This window comes from Ranitomeya imitator, chromosome 5 (genome assembly GCF_032444005.1).
Source record: "Ranitomeya imitator isolate aRanImi1 chromosome 5, aRanImi1.pri, whole genome shotgun sequence".
NCBI lineage: Eukaryota > Metazoa > Chordata > Amphibia > Anura > Dendrobatidae > Ranitomeya > Ranitomeya imitator.
Genome location: NC_091286.1, coordinates 234,171,479 through 234,197,855, shown reverse-complemented (window position 1 = coordinate 234,197,855; position 26,377 = coordinate 234,171,479). Strand labels below are relative to the sequence as shown.

Here is a 26,377-nt window from a genome sequence, read left to right as displayed (position 1 = left end):
TCACTGGTACAGGGCCTTAGATGTGGAGGCTTTTGGTGCTCCCTTGGCGCGTGGCCACAGTTGTGTGCACTGTTTCACCTTCACACTGGATGCTTCTGCATGCGTCGTTTTGACCCTGCGCCGACTGCAACATGATGCGTAGTCCGCTGCCGTGCCGAACGCTAGTGTGAAACCAGCCTTACTCAGAACTGCACGTATCTGCCTTTTCAGAGCCGGCTCACTGCTGTGAATGATGCACCCACCTGTGCATATATCTAGGCACCTGTCAGTCCAGTGCAGCAGGGAGAAGCCACCGGGACCACCTATCCACCTAGTGTGGTCTGTGGGGGCTTTTTTTTTTCTGTAACGTGCAGCAGCATATCAGTCAGCCATACCTGGATGAGATAATACAGCCAGTGCATGATACATGTGGCCCGTTGATTGGGCAGCATATATCAGCTGACAGGTTCACTTTAAGACTGGCCTTGCGCACGTCAATCTTAAAGGGATTCTGTCAGCAGTTTTTTGGGTTTTTTTGCTATGAAATCTGAGGACCGCATGATGTAGGATCTGAGACACTAATTTCAGCAATGTGTCACTTATTAGGCTGTGTGCTGGTGTTTCAATACAATAAACATTTTACCAGCAGGAGATTAACACTACAGGACTACAGCTCTCGTGCCAAGTGGTCAACTTCGCCCCCACTACTGATTATTGTCAATATGCAATGTATACAGAAATCTGCTAATCAGTGGTATGGACAGCTGCTCTACATCTAAAAACTCTAATTGTATCACAACTGCTGCACCCAGTAAACTAAGTGGTATGATACTGAAACCAGGGTCTCTTTCCTTACATTATGCTGCTCTCAGATGAGGCAGCAAAAAACCTTGTGACAGATTGCCTTTAAGGCTAAGTTCACATTGCGTTAAAGCAGCCCGTTCAGCACATGCGTTAAACGGGCTGCATTAACGCAAGTTCCAAAATGGTATCGCGCTAGCGCAGATAGAGCTAGCAGATGCTCTATCTGCGCTAGCGGTGACGGACCCGGGAACGCTACAGCCCGCGTCCCAGGGTCCGTCACTCAATGATGGCACATCGCTAGCGCACGCCCATTTTGGGCGTTCGCTAGTGATGCGTCGACATAGGGCTTAATGGCAGCGTTAACGGACTGCTTTACACCGTGTTATGCCGCGGTGTAACATAGTCCGTCTAACGGACTTCCTATAACGTAATGTGAACATAGCCTAAGGGGGTGATTTTATACCTAAAAATGTTTTTATATCTTATCTTTACACCCTAAGCATTTTTGTAAATAGATTTATTATAGAATACCCTACACTACCCTATTGTCACGACTCTGTTGCCAGGTGACCCGGGATCAGTGGCTCCTTCCCTGACCCTAATGCTAGGGGGCACCCCAGCTCGCACTGTTCCCTGTTTATACTTCTGAAGGTGAAGATGGCGGGTCCACGTACCTTGCCTTATCTCCTGAATCTGCCCTCAGTATTTTCCCTTCCCCCACCAAGGAGAGAGTGAGTAGTAGTGCACTCTAGTACACCAACCAGATGAACAAAGTAACGCAAACACGGGAAACGGAACGCCTCTCTTCCCAGCCATGCAGCATAATCTGACGATGTGTGTCAGTCAGGACCCAGATTATACAGGGAATAGGAGTGGGTAATCGTGCTCAGCTGAGAGCCGTAGCTCCCAGAGCTCTCAACATGGCCGATTTAACCCCTGTGCTGCCAAAAGAAATTCAAACAGTTTAAAAAGGTGAAGTGCTTCTTTTCAGCGCAGTAGTAGAAGCAATAAGACGCTGCGGTCTTCTGGCTCCTCTGTCGTGTTAACCCCGTGAGATATATCCTGCTAATCCGTATGGTTTTTTTTTGTTTTTTTTTACTTCACTGCTTGCTTTGTTTGAGAGGAGTCTCAAACTAGGAGTCATCAGTCACTTCCCGACGACGTCTATCCTTCCTAATAGAAAAGGATGTGATCAAGGGGTGGAGATGCAGTCACTTACCACAGTTTCTTTAATCATCGTCACCCATCATAGATGTTCTGAATCCATGGACTGGTGGAAGACGTGACAGAGATGCCTGTACTCCTCTTCTGTCTCCATTGCCGCAGCTTCTTGCAGTGAAAGGAGACTGTATCAGGTGTCAGCGATAGAAGCAGGGTGAGTGACGCAACAGTTTTTATCACTGTCCTCAAATGAATCTTCATGAGGGGTCAGTGATAGGTTTTGGGCAGTGCTGGTGTCGCTTACCTTTCTTCTATCACCGACCTCAAACAAATGGTCTTCATGGGGCAGCATTGATGTCACTCACCCTGATTCTATCGCATCTCCCCGATGACAATTCGTTTTATGGCGGTGATAGAATGTGGGTTAGCACTGGTGTCACTCGCCCTGCTTCTATCATCACACCCTGGTGACGTCCTGCTTCAGGAGTGGTGATAGATGCTGCGGGGAAGTGAGTGCAGGACAATCCTCCTGATTCCTTGCTTTAGACTCCTCCCAAACGAAGCGTCGCAGGAAGTGAAGTAAAAAAAAAAAAACACATTTAAGGATTAGCTATATAGGAGAAATATAGATTGTATTCTAATAAAGCAAATTACAAAAGTGCTTAGGGTGTAAAAATAGATATAAAGGACGTTTTAGGTATCGGGCACTCTTATTAATGAAAGGCTTACTGGAGTACCATGTGCCAAATTCTTTAAGAGGCACACACCACTTAATGAATTTTGCATAGCTATGCTTCTCCAGTCTTGGAGTTTAGTAGCAATTCTAGCATAAGAAACGCCATTACTTTTGCTGAATTTTTTTAGATGGGTGTAGTCCCAGACGTCCCACCCCAGTTTTGCCCATTTTTGCAGATTATTATGCATTAAAAACTTTAATGAATCCCATATTGTAAACATATGGTTAGATGCAGGGGCCGACTGTACAGCTCAGCTGGCAACTAGTCTTTGTGGAGCGGTCTCAGCTCTTGAGCATGCATCACACAAAACTACCTATTTTTGATGGATATTTGTGTATTAATGTTAGGGGCTTGCATGTGGCTCCCAGAGTTAAAATGGGAACCTGTCATTGGATTTATGCTGCATCATGGCTGCAAAGTCTGTTTTTCCTGTCACCAATGACAGCACCATTATATTCATTGGTGCTGTCATGGGTTCCGTAAAAAACACATTACCGGTAAGTAATATACGTGTTTCCTCTTGACCCTTTTCCTCTTTTACAGGCAATTCACTACTTGTGTGAAAATCCTAATCACTGTAAAAAACTGAGAAGTGAGCTCGGTATGATGGTGAGCCTGGAGAACATTAAGAACAGGTAAGCTGTAGTAGTGATGTCTGTACTAAGTGAGTGTACATCTAGCCTAAATGTAGGGAGAAGAGAGCTGTCAGTGTGATGCCCTGGACATCTAAGGGCGCATGGGCCTGTGTTTTTGTATATGAAGCTGCAAAGTTCAGGTCAGGAGACTTGCGGACAACCCGTACATCATGAATCGTGCACGGACCGAGCAGCACAGACATCTGAATCAGGCTTAAGATTGCATGCACTTGTTTTGCAAAATCGTAATTCTCCAATGATGGTGCAATTTCTGTAAATCCAGCCTTAAAGATCTAGTGTTGGCATGTCTCACTAGACATCACGTGTTGTGTAACTAGAATAATTTTCCATTTTGTAATATTCAGTTTTCAGGAAAGTTGTCTTTACCTGTTATTTATTGTAAAAAACAAACTGTGCTTTACACACCCTCCCAGGGTTTCCGCTTCTGCTCCTCGTCTGTTATTGCCTGTATTGCCGACATCCCATCATCAGAGCTGTAGCCAATCCGTGACCCCAGCAGCTCTGTCCATGTAGACAGCATGAGCCGCTGCGCTCACTGATTGCCTGTAGCGTTGTTGGCGTGACAGCAGTAATACAAATAATAAAAGAAACCTTGAGCAGCGGTGAAGACTCGGCGGTAAGTAAAGCATAGTTTTTGTTTTAACAACAAATTGTCCCTTGAGACTCAACTGTAAAGAAAAAAAAAAAAGACATATAAGAAACTTTTTAATTAAAGGGGTTGTCTCATGTTTGCAGGTGGCTAATATTGCAAAGTGCTTGTAAAATCAAGCATGTTTGCAATTTGCTTGTCCTTTAAGAACACATGGATTTTTCCTTCTAGGATGATGTAACCCCTTAAGGGTATGTGCACACGATGCAGATTTAGTGCAGAATTGGTGCAGAACTGCAGCAGATTTTTCTGCTGCAGAAACGCTGCAGAACTGCACTGTGATTTACAGTACAATGTAAATCAATGTGAAAAGAAAAAAGCTGTGCAGAAAAATCTGCGCAGAAACGCTGCAGATTTCAAAGAAGTGCACGTCGCTTCTTTTGTGGAGTTCTGCAGCGTTTCTGCGCAGATTTTTTTCTGCACCATGTGCACAGCTTTTTTTTCACATTGATTTACATTGTACTGCACAGAAACAGCACCGAAACTGCATCAAATCTGCAGATGCAGATTTAGTGCAGAAAATTCTGCACCACGTTTCCTACGTGTGCACATAGCCTTACTCTGTACTTTCTATAGTGCCCTTTTCCAATAAAGAACCATATGACCACTGGTGATAGATGCATAAACTCTATTTTTCTCCTTCGCCTCATTGGGGGACACAGGACTGTGGGTGTATGCTTCTGCCACCAGGAGGCTGACACTAAGTAAACTTGAAAAAAAAAAGTTAGCTCCTCCTCCATCGTATACACCCTGACACTGGCTACCAGAGACTCCAGTTTATGCTTAGTGTCTCAAGGAGGCACATCTCTGGGTCCTGGATCGTTGGACCCGATTTTTCAACATCTTTGGATTGAAGGGGCGACGGACCTTTTTGAGGGTCCAATCTCCCCAAACCATCAACGGGCAAGTACGTGCGATGTTTCTCCACGTATCCTTCCCCGCGACGTGGGATTCTTCACCGGACTAGCCCTGACCACCCTGAGGTAGCTAGACTCCAGGCTGTACAGGTGCTCATAAGATGTCCGTGTGTTCCCCCCTGAATTCTACACCCCTGCGGTGTTAGCTGGGGTGGTGGACGGTCCCTCTCCTTATCCTGGGGATAATGGAGATAGGGTTCCTGCACCGTCATTGGTTCTACCCCTCGATAGTGCGGTATGATTGGGGGGCTCCTGGCATTACCTGTGGCTGTGTCTTCCGGGAGTGCGGTGCCTTTTTTTCTGCTGAGGCCGGGGCGGCGCTGCGGCGTGGTCCGGCGCTCTGGCGTTGGGACGGCGGCGCTGCGGGGTGATCCGGCGCTGCTGCATTGGGACTGCTGCGCTGCGGCGTGGTCCGGCGCTGGGGCGTTGGATCGGCGGCGCTGCAGCGTTGTCCGGCGCTGTGGCGTTATGTCGGGCGACGCTGTGGCGCAGCTACGCTGCAGCATGGTCCTGCGGCGTTGGGCTCAGCGCCGCTGTCCCCCCAGAGGCTTCGGCTCTGCCTGGCCGCTTCGCGCGTGGAGCGGCTTCCTGGAGCCGGGACTTCCGGCCATCGGACCACGCTGGGAGGCTCCGCCCCTTCCGGCGCGTCACTTCCGGTTCCGGCTCTCCTCGCTCTAAGGGGGGAAAAATTGAGGCCCCGGCTTCGGGCCTGCTCCAGGCCGCAGCATCGTTTGGCGGTCCCTCCCCCCTTAGGCCGGCTATGCATATAAAACAGCGTTTTTGGGCTCAGCATCATGTTATCAGATCCATCTCGGTACTCGTGGGGACACAGGACTGGGGTAAGTGCTTCTCCCTTCATCTGGCTGAAGCATTCCTTTTTTCCCAGTCTCTGGCCCTGGGTATAGCATTACGGATCATTATGTCTAGAAGGGTTAAGACTCACACGGTTCTTTTTACCAGTTGTGTATCTTGTAGTGCCCTTTTTCCACACGCCCAAAGTAATCGCCTCTGCGAGGCCTGTGACTCTGAACGCGTCCAGGAGCCCCCCCCTGCCAGTTCTCCAGTAGTCTCTCCGGCTCCGGTCCCTCAAGCAGATGCTGGGGTAGCTCCACCGAATGGGTCACGTCTTTGTCACAATCCATGGCGTCCCTTACTGAAGCGATCAAATCTCTGCAGACCCCGGCGGTCGGGACCAATAGTCCGCCTGTCTTAGAGAGGGCCTCGGGGTCTCAGGAGTCTTCGGCCTGCAGGGGGCGCGCTCTCACTCGACAGACGCATGGAAAGCGGATTCGCAAAGCGTCTCCCAGGCACTCAGGTGCTTCCGCATCCTGGAGTTCCGTATCTCGCTCTCCTTCCCCTGCAGAAAGCGGTGAAGTTGAGACTGACTACGAGTCAGAAGGGTCTCTTAATTTTGATAAACCTGGGTTTCAGGAGTCAGTAGACAGCCTAATTGAAGCTGTCAATCAGTCTTTGGGGATAGAAGACTCGCTCGTCTCTTCCTCTGATCATAAGGTCTCATTTAAGCGGTCTAAACGGGCCCATAGGGTTTTTTCCTCTCATCCTGAGTTCGAGGACCTGATTCAACGCAATAGGGAGCACCCGGACAAACGCTTTTCAGGGCAAAGAGCTCTGAAGGCTAGGTATCCCTTTGCTTCGGAACTTTGTAGTGATTGGGCAGAAAATCCTTCTGTAGATCCTCCAGTGTCCCATTTAGCCTCTAACACGTTACTATCTCTCCCTAATGGCTCATCGATTAAGGATCCTACGGATCGTCTTATAGAGAGCTTGGCTCGTTCCGTCTTTGAGGCCTCAAGCTCAGCACTTTTTCCTTCTTTTGCGGCAACCTGGGTTGCCAGGGCTATGATATCTTGGTCTGACTCGTTATCTAAGGCTCTCCAGGATGGTAATGTGTCAGCAGAATTGGCTGAAATGTCATCTCAGGTAGCTATGGCCGGTAGCTATCTGATTAACGCATCTCTGGATGCGACAGATTGTGCTTCCTCGGCTGCATCTAATGCTATTGCCATCAGAAGGGCCCTTTGGTTAAGGTCCTGGCGGGCTGATTCTACTTCTAAGAAATCTCTTACATCCCTGCCGTATCAGAGTGGTCGTTTGTTCGGAGAAAAGCTGGATCAGCTCATTTCTGACTCTACAGGAGGGAAAAGTAAGTTCCTTCCTCAGCAGAGGGCCAGACAGCCTTTTCGGCGCCATTTTCAGGCTCGCTTTAGAACCTTTCGCTATGTCAGATGGGCCCCAGCATCAGGTTGGGCCGACCCTGCGCAGGAGAATCAGGACCGAGACGGTCAGACCCCTTATACGGCCAGCCAGGGGGGAAGAATGCGTCCCCAGTCTTCTAGATCTAGAGGATCTAGGACGCAAAGATTTTCGGCCAAGTGACTGGAGGCCTCTTCCGGGCATCTCCAGAAAGGTAGGCGGACGTCTACTTTTATTTCGCCAGGTCTGGCTTCAGGTAATCCACGACCAGTGGGTGGCAGAGCTCATATCTTCAGGTTACAAAATAGAGCTGGTCTGTCTCCCTCCTCCCCGGTTCTTCCCATCCCGTCTTCCCAAGTGCAAATCTCTTCGTCAAAGCTTGTTCAATTCCATAGAGTCTCTCCGTATCAGCGGTGTCATTTCTCCTGTTCCAAAGGAAGAAAGATTCCAGGGCTTTTATTCCAATCTTTTTGTAGTGCCCAGAAAGGATGGAGCAGTGAGGCCTATCCTAGATCTCAAACTCTTAAACAAGTTTGTCCGCATTCGACACTTTCGTATGGAGTCTCTGCGGTCGGTCATCGCCTCTCTGGAAAAGGGAGAATTTTTGGCCTCAATAGACATTCAGGATGCTTATCTTCATATTCCCATCTTTCCGCTCCATCAAAGATTTTTCCGGTTTGCCGTAAACAATCTACATTTCCAGTTCACGGCATTACCTTTCGGACTGGCCTCCGCTCCCAGGGTGTTCACAAAAGTCATGTCGACTGTGGTGTCCATTCTACACTCCCGAGGTATTGTCGTCTTGCCATACCTAGACGATCTGCTGATCAAGGGACCGACATTTGTCTTGCAAGGAAAATGTCGACATCACTCTGGACACCCTTTCCCGTCTAGGTTGGTTGGTAAATTTAAGGAAGTCGTCTCTACGGCCGTCTCGAAAAATCTCTTTTTTAGGCATGATCTTCGACACCTCTCAAGCCTTAACTATCCTTCCCCAGGACAAGGTCCTAGCCCTTCGGTGGGAAGTGAGGAACCTGCTACAACCATACCCTCATACGATTCGGTCCGGGATGAGGGTGTTAGGAAAGATGGTTGCAACCATAGAAGCGGTTCCGTTTGCACAGTTTCATCTTCGACCCCTCCAACATGCAATCCTATCAGCATGGAACAGAAATCCTCTCTCTCTCAACCGCAAATTTCGGTTGTCTTTCCAGACCAAACAGGCTCTCGCTTGGTGGCTAAACAGCTCATCTCTACTCAGGGGGAAGCCCTTTCCCCCAACCAATTGGTTAGTGGTCACAACAGATGCCAGTCTCCTGGGTTGGGGAGCAGTGTTCTTCCATCACACAGCTCAGGGACGCTGGTCTCCTCAGGAATCAGAACTCCCCATCAATATCTTAGAGATTCGAGCGGTCCGGCTAGCCTTGTTACGTTTTCACCATCTTCTGGCGGGTCGCCCTGTCCGGATTCAATCGGACAACGCCACAGCGGTAGCTTACCTAAATCACCAGGGGGGCACCCGCAGCAAGGCAGCCATGCAGGAGGTAAAACTGATTCTACTCTGGGCGGAGAGAAATCACTCTGTGATCTCAGCGGTCCACATTCCGGGCGAAGAAAACTGGGCGGCAGATTTCCTAAGCCGTCAGGGTCTAGCCTCCAGGGAATGGTCTCTCCACCCCGAGGTTTTTTTGCAGATATGCCATCTTTGGGGAACTCCAGACGTGGATCTAATGGCGTCCAAGGTGAATGCCAAGGTGCCCAGTTTTGTCTCTCGGTACCGAGATCCCCTGGCTATCGCCGTGGATGCGCTGGTACTGTCTTGGAACCAATTTCATTTCTCTTATCTGTTCCCTCCTCTGGCACTGCTCCCGAGAGTAATCAAGAAGATCAAATCAGAGAGAGTGCCGGCCATCCTGATCGCTCTGGATTGGCCACGACGGACCTGGTATGCAGACCTGGTACAACTTCTAGCCGGGGTTCCTTGGCGGCTCCCCGATCGGCCAGATCTTCTATCTCAAGGGCCGATCTACCACCAGAACTCAGAGGTCCTACGTTTGACGGCCTGGCCGTTGAATCTTGGGTTTTAACTCAGGCTGGTTTTTCTCAAGAAGTGGCTGATACTATGATCAGTGCACGTAAGTCCGTTTCGGCCAGGATTTATTATCACACTTGGAAGGTGTTTCTTTCCTGGTGTAGAGAACGCGGGCTGCCCCCTCTGCGTTTCTCCGTTCCAAACATTCTAGCCTTCCTTCAAGCAGGCCTGGATTCTGGGCTTGCTCCGAGTACCCTTAAAAGGCAGGTTTCGGCTTTATCAGTACTTTTTCAGCGCAGGATTGCTCCTAATCGTCAAGTCAGGACTTTTTTCCAGGGAGTCGCTCATAAGGTCCCTCCTTATAAGACTCCTTTGGAAGCTTGGGACCTTAATCTGGTCTTAAGGGCTTTACAGGACGCTCCTTTTGAGCCTCTTCAAGAGGTTTCTTTGATGTTTCTCTCTTGGAAAGTCGTATTTTTAGTGGCCATAACGTCCATAAGACGGGTATCGGAGTTGGCAGCTCTTTATTGTCGTCCTCCTTTTTTGCGATTTCATCAGGACAAGGTGGTGCTCAGACCAGCACCGTCCTTTTTGCCGAAGGTTGTTTCATCATTTCACATTAATGAAGATATTGTTCTGCCCTTTTTGTCCGGCACCTACGCACCGTGTTGAAAAAGCTCTCCATACGTTGGATCTGGTGAGGGCTCTGAGGAGGTACGTTTCCCGTACGGCCCCCTTTCGCCAGACGGATGCTCTGTTTGTCCTTCCGCAGGGTCGCAGGAAGGGATGCGCGGCTTCAAAATCTACCCTGGCCAGATGGATAAGGGCGACCATTCAGGAGGCTTATCACTCCATGGGCATGACGGTTCCGGCCGGAATCAAGGCTCATTCGACTAGAGCAGTGGGGGCTTCCTGGGCCGTTCGGCACCAGGCCTCAGCAGAACAGGTTTGCAAGGCTACGACCTGGTCTAGTCTGCATACGTTTGTCAAACATTATAATGTCCATTCCCAGACCTCTGCAAACGCAAGTCTGGGTAGAAGAATTCTTCAAGCGGCAGTGGCGCATTTATAGACAAACATTATCTGGCTGTCTTTTTCTGGTGAGTGATTTTTCCCACCCAGGGACTGCTTTAGGACATCCCACAGTCCTGTGTCCCCCAATGAGGCGAAGGAGAAATAGGGATTTTTGGTTACTCACCGTAAAATCCTTTTCTCCAAGACGCTCATTGGGGGACACAGCTCCCTCCCTGGTAGCCTTATGGCTGCTTTGGTTATATCTGATTACATTAGTCAGTAGGATCTTTTCTAGACATAAAGTTTCTGTACTTATGCTGTTATATTATTTTTTGTGTTTTTTGTTCTCCTACTGCTTTTTGCACCAAACTGGAGTCTCTGGTAGCCAGTGTCAGGGTGTATACGATGGAGGAGGAGCTAACTTTTTTTTTTCAAGTTTACTTAGTGTCAGCCTCCTGGCGGCAGAAGCATACACCCACAGTCCTGTGTCCCCAATGAGCGTCTTGGAGAAAAGGATTTTACGGTGAGTAACCAAAAATCCCTATTTTTTTCTCAGTGACACGAGGAGTAATCGTAGCAAACTACTCGCCCATCGTATACACATGTCACTAAGTGTGCCGGGTCACTTGCATACACCAGAAGCCAAGAACAAGCCAAACAACCTACAGTTCTTCATTGCAAGTGCAAACAAGAGAGCAAAGACCATAACGCTCCACATCCATGGGCTTGATGACCTGGTAAGGCTTGAGATTGCTATTCTCCGCACAGAACTTATAACTTGCTAAGATATCCTTATGTTCATTTGGAGATTTAAAAAAGGGCGTCCAAGATTATCATTTTTGTTTTATTTTTTTAAGAGAATGGCTATAAATGAAAACAACAAGTTTCCAGGTGTAATCCAGCTTCTCCATGCCTGGTGGCGTTCTCTGACTGCTTTCCTATAGGAGATGTAAATCCATATTTCTCTATCGCCTTTCATTGGGGGACACAGGAACCATGGGTGTATGCTGCTGCCACTAGGAGGCTGACACTATGCAAATAAAAAAGTTAGCTCCTCCTCTGCAGTGTACACCCTACCGACAGGAAGTAGGATATTCAGTTTAGCTTAGTGTCAGTAGGAGGTGGACACGGGTCTTTCATTAGACCCTTATCTACCTCAATGTGCGTCGTTCCTTTTCAGGTTTTCCGGAGGGATACAGGGTGAGCAGTCACACCTGTAGTCCCACAAGGCGGACTATGAGTACGGTGTGTACTGCCACCCCGTATCCTCATAGATCCATCTCCAGGACCAAGATCCTAGCACACAAGCGTGCTCAAAAGTCCGGTCCTGGCTCCGTTCCCCACCCACTCGCCCACCAGAGCCTGTCGGTTGGAGGAGACGAGGACGTCCATCAGCTCCCTGGACGTCTGATATTTTCCCACAGAATGAGGTTAGTAAGGACGGCGTGGGATTTTTTAGGTGAGTATTCCAAAGTACCTCTGGGTCCTTCCTCAGTTCCAGGGTAGTCATTTGGGGGTCCCTTGGGATTTTTTCCAGGCTGCATTGACCTGGTTGACATTTTCTCATGGGGCGGGGGTCGTCGCCCCATTAGCGTGGCAGCCGCGCTGTTCTTGGCCTTACAGGCGGCCGCGCTGCCTTTTTTTTCCCGCACTGTGCTCTGTCCCGATGCGGCGGCCTCTGCCTTTTTTCCCCCTGCGGCTGCACTGTTTCTGTCCTGGCGCGGCGGCCTTATGGTAGCCGCGCCGATTTCCTTACGGCCGCACTATTCTTTTCTGACACGGCGTGGCCGCCTCGCTGGCAGCCGCACCGCTTTCTCCTGCGGCTGCACCGCTTTCTTCTGGTGCGGCGGCTTTGCAGGCACCGCCGCCGCTTCCTCCTACGGCCGCACTGTGCCCTTTTACCACGGCACGGCGGCCTTGCAGGAAACCGCGCCGCTTCACCCGCCGCCGCGGCCCTTCCCGGCGGCCGCCGGCCTTAAATTTAGGCCCCTGCTTCTTCCGGGGCCTACTTCCGGCGCTGCGTCTCCTCCCACTTCCTTTCCCTCGGGCGGGCTTTTCTCCCGCCCGACTATTATCGGCAAGCTCCGCCCACCGCCGCAATCTTGGTGCTCCTGGCCTGGCAGTTAAGCCCCGCCCACCACTCCCAGGCAGCCACAGATGCTTATTTCAGTGCCAGGAACGTTTTTCTTTGCACATCCTAAGAGTGCAAATTCCTGGCATCCTCGCATCTCCCCACTGCTGTTCTTCAGACCTGCAGCAAGTTTCGGACAAGAGTGCCCCAGATGTGTCTGCCTGTTCTCCTAGGGGCTATCGTTCCTGAGGAGCATCTTCAAGGCCGTGCAACCTTCCATCTGGATCCCGCAGTGTCTGCCGTGAGTACCTTTGCACCGCAGTTTGTCTCAATCCCCAGTCCCCTAGTCTTCTGACATTTACCTCAGGGGCCCGTTCGGTCTAATTTTAAGGAAGGTCACTCCCGACCTCCTACTTTTTCCTGTGCCTGTGCCTTAGTGAAACACTTTCAGGGTGCGTCTTGTAACCGCAAGCTTCCCTCAGACAGGCCTGCAGCAACCCACATTATGTTCACCACCCAAGACCCCCCCCCCTGCTGCTCCGCCTCAGAGCGAAGTCCCCACCCCAGGCTGGGCCTCCCCTCTGTCTCTATCAATAGCGGATCTCACACGGGTGTCCCAGACCCTTGTGTCCGTGCTCGATCGGTTGCCCCTGCAGACTTCCGCAGTAGCCAGCGGGTCGCAAGAAGCTCCGTCCGAGTCTTCCAATACAGGCCGTGAAAGATCCAGACAGGAACGCTGGTCTGAGTTCTCTCCTCGGTCCATCTCACCCCACGGTCCTTCTCTGTGGTCGACTTCCCCCTGATCCTTTCTCCTCCCCCCCCCCCCCCCTTCCCCGAGTAAGGCGAGGTTTTTCTCTGATGCGCCTTCGGAGGATAATTTGGGGCCGGAGTCTAACCAAATCATAACATGAGGGATATGGTTCAAGGCCTCATTGGAGCGTCCAATCTGACCTGTGGCATCAAAGATTCCTCGACGGAACCCGCAGATCAGGCGGTTTCGTTTAGACGGTCTAAATTACCTCCCAAGGGATTCGCTCCTCATCCTGAATCGAGGAGCTTCTGGCCAGAGAAAGAGCGAATTCGACCAGACGTTCTCACAGAGACAAGCGTCTTGGAGTCTCATATCTCTTTCCTCCGGACCTCATCGCCAACCGGAATGAGAGGCGTTAGAGAACGACCTCTCCCTCTGTGGATCCACCGCTGCTAGACTTGCCACCAACAGTCTTCTCGCTGTCCGGTGGGGAGACTGACAGATTCCATCGATAGGATCATGGAATCCTTCGTGAATTCGACTTTGGAAGCTGCCGCATCATCTCTATGCCCGGCTTTCGCTTCCACTTGGGTTTCGAAGTCTGTATCCGAAGGGGCTAAACAACTCCGTTGGGGCATTCAGGCCGGAGCTCCACCAGACTGGATGGCGGAAGTTTCCACCCAGATTACTCACGCCGGGGAATAATTTGTTCCCTGGACGTCGCGTCTTCAGTACAGTAATGTTGTTGCCAGCCGTCACTCTGTTTGGCTCGAGTCATCAAAGAAGTCCCTTACGGGCCTGCCTTTTTCAAGGGTCACGTCTTTTCGGTTCCAAGCTGGACCAAATTACTAAGGAAGCCACTGGCGGCACCAGTTCTCTTCCTAGGCGGCAACTTCGGTCTTTTCGGCTTTTCTCGTCGCTTTGCAGCATCAGATTCCTTTTTCGCAACAGCAGAGGCCTCAGGCACGTTAAGAGAAGAAGGTATTCTTCGACTCACTCCTTCCTGGCGTTCCCTCTACTTCTAAGGTGGATTCTCCAGGTCCAGGACTGGAAGTTCCACCTAGGCATGACCCACGACTAGACTCCAGCCCATTTCCCAGGCTGGGCAGCCGTCTCCTGTTCCTCAGGGACGTCTGGGTCTCCTCAGTAGAGGACGCATGGGCCAGGGAACTTGTATCCTCTGGATACAAAATAGATTCATTTCACGGCCCTGGGATCGTTTTCTTTGAATCCCAACCTCCAAGAGACCCCGCTCTAGTCCCGGGTTTCTTTACAGCCATTGTTTCCCTCCTTAAATCCGGGGTAATCGTTCCCATCCCAGAACAGGAACGGTTCAAATCTCTTTGTACTGAAAGAGGACTACACGGTTCGTCCCAGTCCGGATCTCAAATTGCTTAACAGGAAGTCTCGTCTTGAAACACTTCAGGATGATATTCCCTCATTCAGTAATCGCTTCCATGGAGGCTCAGGAATTTCGGTTTCAGGCTCCCGAAAGTCTATCAATCTTCCCCGACGCTCTAGCCGTTGCGGGTGGCTCGTCAATAGGAAGAAGTTCCGTCTTGTTCGGCGCCTCGTATCTCTGGGCATGTTCTTCGTCACTTGTCTGACCAGAGTCTTTCTTCCCGAAGACACGATTTCCCTCCTTTGTCGGGACGTTCGCTTGCTCCAGGGTTCTCGGCTCCCCTCCTTTCCGATGGGCCATAAAGGTCCTAAGGAGGTTGGTTGCAACATCGGAAGCAATTTTCCCTTCGCCCGTTTCATTCAAGACTTCTTCAGCAGGCTATTCTATCACAGGGGGACACGTCTGTCTTCTCCCTGCATCGTCCGATCCGGCTTTCTCCCGGGTCAAACGGTTCCTCGACTGGTGGCCGAGGTCACTTCTCTTATCCCAGAGCAGATCCTTCACAGCATATCCTTTCTTCCAGTTCCCTGGCAGGTGGTGACGATGGACGCCAGCCTGCTCGGCGGAGGCGTGGGGCTTTGTCACCTGTTCTTTTCAGGGTTGTTGGTCGGCACAGGAGTCCTCTCTACCGATCAATGTCCTCGAGTTCCGGATCATCTTTCTGTCTTTCACTGGATAAGGATTCTCAGCAGCCTGCCAATTCGAATCCAGACAGACAATGACACAGCAGTGGCATATGCCAACCTCCAGGGGTGGACTCTGAGTTCTCTGGCCTCTGCCGAGATCCCAGGATCCTCCTCTGGACAAAGGCTACGGTCCTGGTGAGATCCGCAGCGCATGTCCCCGGCGTGGACTATTAGGCCGCCGACTTCCTCGGCTGCGAGGGCCTCGCGGCAGGGGAATGGTCCTTACTTCAGGAGGTCTCCTACCTGATTGCTCTTCGATGGGGGACTCCAGAGGTGGACCTCACGGCGTCCCGATTGAAAAGGAATGTCCCTCGGGTCGTCCCAAGGTCCCGCGATTATCTCGCAGTGGTGTTTACTCTTTGGCCATTCCTTGGTCGCAGTTCGTGCTCCCCTATCGGTTCCCACCCCTTCCCTTGCTTTCCAAGCTGTCGAAAAAGAAGGGGTGCCGGGCATTCTGATCGTCCCGGATTGGCCCAGGAGGTCTTGGTTTGCGGACATCGTCAATCTTCTCGCGGACGCCCCTGGTGCCTTCCAGACAGACCGGATCTGCTGTCCCACGGTCCGATCTGCCACCCGAATTATCAGTCGCTCAGTTTAACGGCGTGGTTGTGGACACCACAGTTCTAAGTGTTCGGCCTTTCGGCCCGGATGAGTCACACTATAATCCAGGCTAGGAAGCCTTCGTCTTCCAGGATCTACTATCGTACCTGGAAGGCTTACTTCCGTTGGTGCAAGTCCAACCGCTTTTCACCTATGTCTTTTTCCCTGCCTTCCATTTGGTTTTCCTTCAGGCAGGACTGGATTCGGGCTTCACTCTTAGTTCCCTAAAGGACCAGGTTCCTGCGCTCTTCTTCCCTTTGAGAAGATGTTATCTTCTCAGCCGCAGGTTAAGACCTTCCTTCAAGGAGTAGCCCATTCTGTCTCTCCATACAGGGCCTCTGTGGATTCATGGGATCTAAAGGTTGTGCTGGTCATTCTTGGGGGTTCCCCCCTCTGAGCCTCTCAGGGAGTTTTCCATGTCGGTTCTATCTGGGAAGGTGGCTTTTCTCAGGTCCATCACTTCGATCCGCCGCATTTTCAAATTGGCGGCCATTTCTTGCCGATCTCCTTTCTTGATTTTCCACCAGGACAAGGTGGTCCCAGGCCTCCGCCTTCCTTCCTTCACAAGGTGGTTTTCACCTTTCCACCTCAACGAGGACACCGTTCTACCTTCCTTTTGTCCAGTTCCGATTCATCCTCTGGAGCAATCGTTGAACAGGCTGGACCTCGTCAGGGCAGTGAGGATCTCCCTTGCTAGCACGGCTGCTTTCCGAAAGCTGGATTCTCTTTTCGTCATCCCTGATGGTGCGTGTGAACGCCTGCCGGATTCCAAGGCGACTATTGCTTGTTGGATCAGGATTCCAAGGCGACTATTGCTTGCTGGATCAGAACGGCAATTTTGGAAGCTTACCGGGTCAAGAACAGAGTGCCCCTCCAGAGAGAAAGGCTCACTCTACCCGGGCAGTCGGCGCTTCCTGTGCGGTACGTCACAGGGCTTTCACCGACGGCTTCGCAAAGCGGCAACCTGGTCTTCCATCCACACGTTTCGCTGAACTTTACAAGGTCCATACCTATGCTTCGGCGGACGCCAGCCTGGGCAGAAGGATCCTGCAGGCGGCAGTGGTGAGTCCTCGGACCTGATGAAAGTCTGTTTTTCCCACCCCAGGGACTGCTTTGGGACGTCCCATGGTTCCTGTGTCCCCCAATGAAAGGCGATAGAGAAAACAGGACTTTTGGTTGCTTACCGTAAAATCTGTTTCTCGGAGCCTTCATTGGGGGACACAGCTCCCTCCCAAGTTGAACAGCTTTGTTTACTGTTTACGTTTGAGTTCTTTGAACACTCTTTGAGTGTTTGAAACTGTTAATCTGTGGAGCGCCATGGAATTTGTTGGCGCTATATATAAAGTTTATTATTATTATTATTATTATTATTATTATTATTATTATTGTTTTATTCTTTCTCCTTTACACATTGCTTCTCCTACTGCTTTCTCACTAACTGAATATCCTACTTCCTGTCGATAGGGTGTACACTGCAGAGGAGGAGCTAACTTTTCTATTTGCATAGTGTCAGCCTCCTAGTGGCAGCAGCATACACCCATGGTTCCTGTGTCCCCCAATGAAGGCTCCGAGAAACAGATTTTACGGTAAGCAACCAAAAATCCTGTTATTGCTGCTAGAGAGTTCAATCCTAATTTCCTTCGCATGCACTAGCCACTATATTCTAGTTGTGACTAAGGGTACCGTCACACAGTGCAATTTTGATCGCTACGACGGCACGATTCGTGACGTTCGAGCGATATAGTTACGAGATCGCAGTGTCTGACACGCTCCTGCGATCAGGGACCCCGCTGAGAATCGTACGTCGTAGCAGATCGTTTGAAACTTTCTTTCGTCGTCTAGTGTCCCGCTGTGGCGGCATGATCGCATGGTGTAACATATATCGTATACGATGTGCGCATAGTAACCAATGGCTTCTACATCGCACATACGTCATGAAATTATCGCTCCAGCGTCGTAGATTGCAAAGTGTGACAGCAGTCTACGACGCTGGAGCGATATTGTTACGACGCTGGAGCGTCACGGATCGTACCGTCGTAGCGATGAAAATTGCACTGTGTGACGGTACCCTAACTTATCTATCCAAGTAAAAATTAAGTTCCAAAATTGAGATTTATTTTTAGTAGGAAGAAGTGACCACTATGAAGCTCTATAGTCACTTATCAGAGTATTTCTTGCATTTCAGGAGAGGAAATGCCTATGTGAAGAAGTGTTATTAAAGGTGAAAGGTGTCATCAGCTTTACATTTCAGATAGCAATCAGAAGGTGCACCGTGCGGGTGAAGCCAGACCTGGCCACAGAGGTAGGAGAAAATGACAAATTAAAGATTGCTGTGTTGTAGGGCAAAAATTACACTGCTGCCACACCAATTTTCATTAAAAAAAAAAGTGTGATGGGACTTACTAGGAGAGGTTGACGCCAGCTCATAACTGCTGGGAGTTTCATTTTTGGAGCAAATGCAGCACAGGATGTGCCAAATTTATTATGAGGCATATACAGTACATCTGAGTACGTTTGATGCTTGTTAATCCAGTAAGCTGGCTTCTGTTTAAAGGGGTTCTCCAAGAATGTACTAAAATGGCCCCATCACATAATTTAAATGCAACCCGTCCTACTAGTCAGGATGGGCTGCAGTGTGAAGAAACGCTGCTCCTGAGACCTGTGTCTCAACTGACAGAAGTTGTATTGTAAGCACACATGCCTACATAATCCGAGGGGGAAAGTGTGACAAGTAGAACTATATCTTCTCATCTAACTGGGCACACATTACTGAAGCTGCATAAGAATATACTTTGTGTTCAGTCAGCCTAGAAGATTTTTCTTCTCTCTATTCGCTTCTATTTATTTCTTCTCTCTATTTTTTTGCGATGTGTTTGAATTTTATGATGGGAGCCATTTTATTACATTCCTGGAGCACCCCTTTCATGACTAGTTTATGAAAACTTTCCCCAAATCTATTTTTTTTTCTCCTTGTGCACATGGCCTTAATCTACCAACTGATGAGTTTCATGCCAGAAATTCAGATTGTGTTATTTGTGTACAATTCTATAGGCAAGAAAAGGGTGCTCTGACAAGAGGCACAGTCTATCTGCTAGCTAGTTCTATGCAGTCAACATTGAAATTGCAAAACAAAGATGGAAAAGTTGTGGAATTATGGCAATCACTGGATGGATAGATATGTTACTAGCACATGAATAAGAAATGGAAGCAAATTTTTGGAAACACTTTACATTTATTCCGTATGGAGTATGAGCAGCATTTGCAGAAATACATTTACACGCCTTGGCTGCTATCAGGGAGGTTATTAATGGTTGTCTGAGGAATGTTCTTTTGCACTGAATGTATTGGGGCATGCAAATCATCAAGATCTGCCGCTGGCAGCTACCTTTGTAATTGCAGACAATGATGTCCCAGATGTGCCCAGTGGTAGACAAGTCAGGAGACGCTATAGGTCATGGCAATGCTTTTAGGCAGCATAGGTTTCACAAAGTAGCACGAGCAACATAGGGACTGGCGATGTCATACCGACTGTTTCATTTGCATATCATTAATGTGTGTCATCCTGTGATTTCCTTAATTCCACAACTATGCCTTCTTGGTGTTGTAACCTCAGTGTTGGGGAGTGTATATTATAGTGGAGTATGTCCTTTTACGTAATGTTGCTGCTTCTGCTGATCTGCAGTGTGCTACAAAGGCATTATGGTCACAGTAATCTTGTTACATTTGTCATTTTCTTTTTGCTTCCTCTCCCCATGAATGTACATGGATTACACAGTTGTTCTTGTTCACAGTGTTTAACCTCTGCAATCGCAGAAACAAAAGTTCTGAAGGCCCAGCAGGTGATCAGGAATGACTGCGGTGAAGAGGTAAGCTCACACACATTTTAGCTGACTGTTTGGCACCTGAAACAGTTAGGCTAGTCAGCGACTCTGCTCACATAGCCAAAAACATTTGTGCGACTTACTGTTGTGCTGTTTTATAATGTGATTTTGTCATAGGATCGCCTGTGACTCTTGCTTTAGGTCCACTGCTTGGTCTGACACCTGGACACAGGACATGATGCTTTACTACATCCAGGGTGACTGCTCCCATGTGTAATCTTTGTCTTCTGTGCTCCATTTACATAGGTTTATGTACCACTGCTAAGTACGAACAGTCCAGTAGAAAAGAGCCAGTGCTTGCCAGACTACTTACCGGAAGAGGAAAGTCCTCAGAAAGATCTAGAAAAGGCTCTAGTTCATCCAGCAGCAAAGGATGAGACCCATGGAAGTTGGGTGAACGCTGCCGCCAGCTTCCTTAGTAAAACCTTTTACTGGTGACATACAGGACATGTTCAGTGATATGTTATTCCCCGGAGAACTCTGTACATATCTTTCTATATGTATTTTATATGTGATTTACTTACAGAAGAACAGAACACTAGCCGTTTCCTTATCTTTTTCAGTGACTACCTGCATCTGAATTTCACAAGGTCCTCCTTAGTATTTTTGTAGACAGAAGATACTTGGAAATTTCTGGTAGCATTCTGTAAGGGTACCGTCACACAGTGGCATTTTGATCGCTACGACGGCACGATCCGTGACGTTCCAGCGATATACTTACGATCTCGCTGTGTCTGACACGCTATTGCGATCAGGGACCCCACTGAGAATCGTACGTCGTAGCAGATCGTTTGAAACTTTATTTCGTCGTCAAGTGTCCCGCTGTAGCGGCATGATCGCATCGTGTAACAAAGGTGTGGACGATATTCTCCACCTCCTGTGCTGATTCTACATCGCAAATACGTCATGAAATTATCGCTCCAGCGCCGTGCATTGCGCAGTGTGACCGCAGTCTACGACGCTGGAGCGATAATGGTGTGATGCTGGAGCGTCACGGATCGTGCCGTTGTAGCGACCAAAGTGCCACTGTGTGACGGTACCCTTAGATAATTGTAAGAAACTTCTTCCAGTATGTTTACCCATGTAGTGAGATTTCAGCCTGACGTCTCGTTGCCTACGTGCTGTTAAAGCCCACAGACCATATAGTGTGGTAGTCAAAAATGTGCTCCTATTAAACTAGCATAGGACCACTTTAAAGGGAACTTGTCAGCAGGATTGTGCTCAGTAACCTACAGACAGTATCAGGTCGGCGCCGTTATACTGATTAACCCTGCTGTTCTGTTAGGTCAAAAATGACCGTTTTTGAAATTCTATAATGTTATAAAAATTCAGCGTGTGATTCTGAGACTTGAGGCTCCCTGACTTTTCGTCATTAGGGGGGTACTCTCTGTGGGAATTTTTTTTTTTTTTAATTTTTGTTTACTTTATTTGGTACAATTTTTTTTACACTTGTACTGTTCGGTCAAAAATGACCGATAGGCCTTTATTCAGCTCTCCAGACAATTTTTGACAAAAATAAAGGTGCTATCACCTCATTTTGAACTATATATTGCATCTACTACTATTTATCAATGTATCTGACTACTTTTGGTCAGAAAAGATTTACACATACCAACATTTTCAAGTTGCGATACAGCCGACGGATTCGCTTCCAGTATAGCTATGCGCAATTTATTTCACTGGTTTTTATTTACCCTGCTGTTCATATAGATCTAGTTCCATTCAGTTGTCAACATTTCATATTGTAAATCATGATTTTCTGATTTTCCATGTGTTTGCTGGTTGTACAGTATTACACTGTGCAATGCTGTCCTAAGCAGAATTCACCTAAAGTGTTGTACTGTGAGCTTTTTCCTGCTGCAGGGTGGTGTCTGCTCTGATCTTATCTGTAGACAGATAACATAGCAGTGTAGAGTTTCAGTTCAGCTGGAGACAACACAGAGTGAGCAGAGGTTCAGACGTCAGAGCTCTGAAGTCCCATTTTTACAGGTATGTTACAGATAAATTATTCTTTTATTCTAAAATTATTCAATATTCTCACTGCTGTGATAAAATGGATGATAGGGGGTTAGCATTAGGGTTGTGTAGACTGAATGTCTGCTTATGAGTACATATTCTCACTGCTGTGATAGAATGGATGATAGGGGGTTAGCATTAGGGTTGTGTAGACTCAATGTCTGCTTATGAGTACATATTCTCACTGCTGTGATAGAATGAGTGCATGCCTCATTTTTGTTTGCGACGCTCCAGCACCATAATCACAGGGCATATCTCAATGTGTGACGGGACGTTATTGTGTGTATTGTTGCGAAATTGTTTTGATTTTTTTTTTCATTCATTGTTTATGGATATATTTTATTTTTTCATTCAACAGTGATGCCTTACAGCATGACAAGAAGACACTTCACCCAAGCTGAATTGGAGGAGTTTATAAACGACTCCGATACAGACGAGGATGTTAGGTCCGGTCAAAAATGACCGGGAACAGTATAAGTGTATAAAAAACAACGTTTTTTGCCATTTTATAGAGAAAAAAGCTTTTTTTTTTTTTTTTTTTGCCTTTGAAAAAAGTATATCTACATAATGTTTGATATTATTACTTATAGTTAACATTTAGATCAAGATTTTTTTTTTATCTGCAAAAATAATCAATTTTTACAAAAATCGAAAAAATACCATGTTCCCTTTTGGATATAAAAAAGATATAAAACAAGCTTTGTATTTATTTTTTTTTCTGGTATTTGAACAAACATCTTCACAAGCAATATAATAGTGCAAAAACTGTTTAAAAAAACCACTTAGATTAGCTAAAAATGATTATTTTATAAGGACGGTCAAAAATGACCGGGAACAGTACAAGTGTATGTGAAATCTAAACAGAACAGCAGGGTTAAAAATTAAACAACGATCACAAGACTGATTTCATCAGCCAAGGTATCATTATAATCGTTATAACGGCACCAACCTGACACTGTCTGTAGGTTACTGTGCACAATCCTGATGACAGGGTCCCTTTAAGGATATATGTTCAACTTGTACATAATGCCATTGTCTATTTTTCTTCAAGCACTTATTACTGTATTGTGTTGTCTTAGTTCTGTATACATCTCTGTTCTCGCCATATAAATAAAATAAGGGCATTGTTCATGTAGGATTCATAATTTGGATTGGTGCATTTATCCTCAAAACCCAAGTGTGTTACAGGTCATCAGAATGGCAATTTCATCAAAAGATCAATGTCATGACTTTGGGACATAATAGATATAGAAAAACTGACTGAACAGCAATCTAATCTGAACTGGTGCATAACCAAAAAAGTCATATAGCAAATAGATTAATGGCTGCACTCAAAATTAATCTGTGCTAGAGCAAGGAAATGTGCGATACATGAAATGGGAATAGCATAATGGCTTGTGAAATATATGAAAAAACACAAGATTTGGCCAAAAGTTGTGAGCCCATCCACCAATCGTCAAGGTAATCTCAGAACGGATGGGTACCTGAGCTGACTGCCTAGTGTGAACACTTACCTATGGCTAATAACGTGGTAAAGCCTGCTTATATAGGAAGCTCAGAACCAACTGTGTTAGGATGTACCGTATATACTCGAGTATAAGCCGACCCGAGTATAAGCCGACCCCCCCTAATTTTGCCACAAAAAACTGGGAAAACTTATTGACTCGAGTATAAGCCTAGGGTAGAAAATGCAGCAGCTACCGGTGAATTTCAAAAATAAAAATAGATGCTCCATACCGTTCATTATTGCCCCATAGATGCTCCATATACAACTGTGCTATATAGAATGCTCTGCACCGTTCATTATTGCCCCATAGATGCTCCTTATAAAGCTGTGCCATATAGAATGCTCTGCACCTTTGATTATGGCCCCATAAATGCTCCTTATAATGCTGTGCCATATATGCTCTGCACCGTTGATTATGGCTCCATAGATGCCCCTTATAATGCTGTGCCATATATGCTCTGCACCTTTGATTATGGCTCCATAGATGCCCCTTATAATGCTGTGCCATATATGCTCTGCACCTTTGATTATGGCTCCATAGATGCCCCTTATAATGCTGTGCCATATATAATGCTCTGCACCTTTGATTATGGCCCCATAGGTGCTCCTTATAATGCTGTGCCATATATGCTCTGCACCTTTGATTATGGCCCCATAGGTGCTCCTTATAATGCTGTGCCATATATGCTCTGCACCTTTGATTATGGCCCCATAGGTGCTCCTTATAATGCTGTGCCATATATGCTCTGCACCTTTGATTATGGCCCCATAGGTGCTCCTTACAATGCTGTGCCATATAGAATGCGGCTGCAATAAAAAAAAAAATCACATACTCCCCTCTCTTCTCAGGACGCCGGCGCTTTCAATAATTACCTGCTCCTCTGCGGCTCCGTCTCCAGCACTGACGCTCAGCAGAGGGCGCGCACTGACTACGTCACAGCGCCCTCTAACCTGAGCGTCACTGCTAGAGGACGCTGCAGACGGAGCCGCACCGGAGCGAGGAGCAGGTAATTATAGCGCTGCGCTCCCCTTACCTGCTGCGGCGCGGTCCCTGCAGTCCCTGGCTTCTCCGGCGCTGCAGCTTCTTCCTGTAATTGAGCGGTCACATGGCACCGATCATTTACAGCAATGAATATGCGGCTCCTCCCCTATGGGGGTGGAGCCGCCTATTCATTTCTGTAGTGAGCGGTGCCATGTGACCGCTCAGTACAGGAAGAATCTGCAGCGCCGGAGAAGCCAGGGACTGCAGGGACCGCGCCGCAGCAGGTAAGTATGACTACACAGCCCCCGCTCCCCCTCACCTGCCAACACCCGGGTATATGACTCGAGTATAAGCTGAGAGGGGGACTTTCAGCCCAAAAAAATGGGCTGAAAATCTCGGCTTATACTCGAGTATATACGGTAATTAAAATCACAGCATTTCATGTATCGCACATTTCCTTGCTCTAGCACAGATTAATTTTGAGTGCAGCCATTAATCTATTTGCTATATGACTTTGGGACATGTCAGCAGAAACTTCTTCAACAGTCAATAGGAAGCACGATCAAAATTGGTGCAAAGTAAAGGGAAGAAAATGTGGCGGAGATGCAGGTTCTCATAAGAGCTGGCTATTTTCTAAACTGGTCAAGTTTATGCCCAGAGGCTGCCCCCTGTTGTCAGCTGCAATCTGTGATGGAATCCAGGCAACTGTTTATTACTCTAGACTAGAGTCACCACAGTTCTCACTGAAATTGGTAACCTGTCCATGTCAAATAGTAAAAAAAAAAAAACCACGTACTGGGTCCTCCAAGTAGAAAGATGCACTTTGATCCAGGTACCTGCTGTGGCATTAGCTGCGGGTGTCACCTGTGCTAGGGGGGGGGTGTCTGGCGCTGGGGGGTGTCGGGCAGTGCTGCCCAATGCTGGTTTCCGGTGCAGCCCCCTGCAGTTCCATGGGTTTCCACCTGTGCAGTGGACTCCGGGAAAATGGTCGCCAGGGGCTGCGCATGCGCAGATGGAGATCTCTGCACCGAGATCTCAGGAGTTGAGATCTCAGCCCTGAAATCTCATCTCCTGAAATCTCGGTGGCCATTTTCCCGAAGTCCACCACACAGGAGGAAATCCATGGAACTGCCGGGGGCTCGAACGGAGACCAGCATGAGTACCACCGGGCAGCACCGCCTGACACCCCCACAGCGCCGGACACTCCCTCATCCGGCCTGCAGCAACACTACTGGGTAAGGTATATCCGCATTATAAGAAGCACCCCCATTTTCTCCAGTCACCTTCCACGACAGCAGTATCGGAGGATGTCTCCCCACCCTAATAGGGGACAGGAAACAGAAGAGGTTAAATATCCCTCCCCTTCCTGCAACCACCAGTGTTTTTTCCTGTCCCCTATGGGGCATGAAGAGGTTCTTCGATGGTGCTGCCGTGGCCGGCGAACGGGAGTGCTGGTACCTGATAGCCGGGCAGTCGCGGTTGGGAGCTCCGCTCTCCTTCCTCAGACTGCTCCCATCTCCGCGATCTTCGCGTGACTTGGGACCTTCACCCGCTCTTCCTGCGCCACTTTCGGGTGGCAATGCAGAGCGGTGTAGTGCCCCGGGGTCCTCCTGCAGCTCCCCGGCTTCCTCTCTCCTCCACGCTGGGGCTGGCGCGCGCGCACCGGAACTTCCGGTTTTTCGGGCTGGAGCTCCTGCCAGCCTCGATAGGTTATTTATTCCTGGCTGGGGAAGCCTCCAGGTAAGACGTCTGTCTGTGACCCTCACTGACGTTATGGATGGCGACAAACCCTTACACTCTGCTCCTGCAGAGCCCAGCGTGCACCCCTCTACCGTAAGTAGTGGGATGATGTCCCTTGCTGTCCACTTTTTGTTTAAATTTAAGCGACTTAGTCCACCTTTTCTCTCATTCCAGGGAGAAAAAGGTCTCGGCCCCTAGGAAGCCCAGCCGCAAGTGTGCTGCTTGTACGTCCAAGCTTTCCTCGACGTATAAAAAGAAGCTCTGCCAACCATGCACAGACGAAGTGCTGCGTAGCGAACAGCCATCACTGATGGACAGCATCAAAACCCTCATTAGACAGGAGGTTCAGTCTTCTATGCGGCCTTCTCTCAGGCCCCGACTCCGCAGCCCCCCCCCCCCCTTCCAAGAAAAGAAAGATAGGCCCGGTACCCCCAGACTCTGACTCAGGCAAGATACATGCCTCGGGTTCAGAGTATAGCTGGGAAAATGAGGGTTCTGCTTCTACTTCTGCTCCCAAATCTGACAGTAAAAAATACCTCTTCTCCTCTGAGGATTTGGAAGAGTTAATTTCCATGGTG

The 26,377-nt window shown here is 48.4% G+C and overlaps 1 protein-coding gene across 2 annotated transcripts in view; it reads left to right on the top strand.

Annotated features, from left to right (window-relative positions):
- The window catches only part of LOC138637372 (armadillo repeat-containing protein 1-like), a 60,604-nt gene extending 37,889 nt beyond the window's left edge, over positions 1–22,715 (top strand). Inside the window, exons 3-8 of one of the 2 annotated variants that reach the window (XR_011312388.1) lie at positions 3,225–3,316; positions 10,720–10,900; positions 17,859–17,975; positions 19,465–19,539; positions 19,801–21,543; positions 21,929–22,249. Coding sequence is in view for 1 of the 2 variants with exons in the window: in XM_069725976.1 (XP_069582077.1) it covers positions 3,225–3,316; positions 10,720–10,900; positions 17,859–17,975; positions 19,465–19,539; positions 19,801–19,992 (657 nt within the window). In the remaining variant the exon portion in view is untranslated. Of the gene's footprint in view, positions 1–3,224; positions 3,317–10,719; positions 10,901–17,858; positions 17,976–19,464; positions 19,540–19,800 lie in introns of both variants that reach the window. The other variant, XM_069725976.1, reaches the window with a different exon arrangement.
- Positions 22,716–26,377: the final 3,662 nt, after the last annotated feature.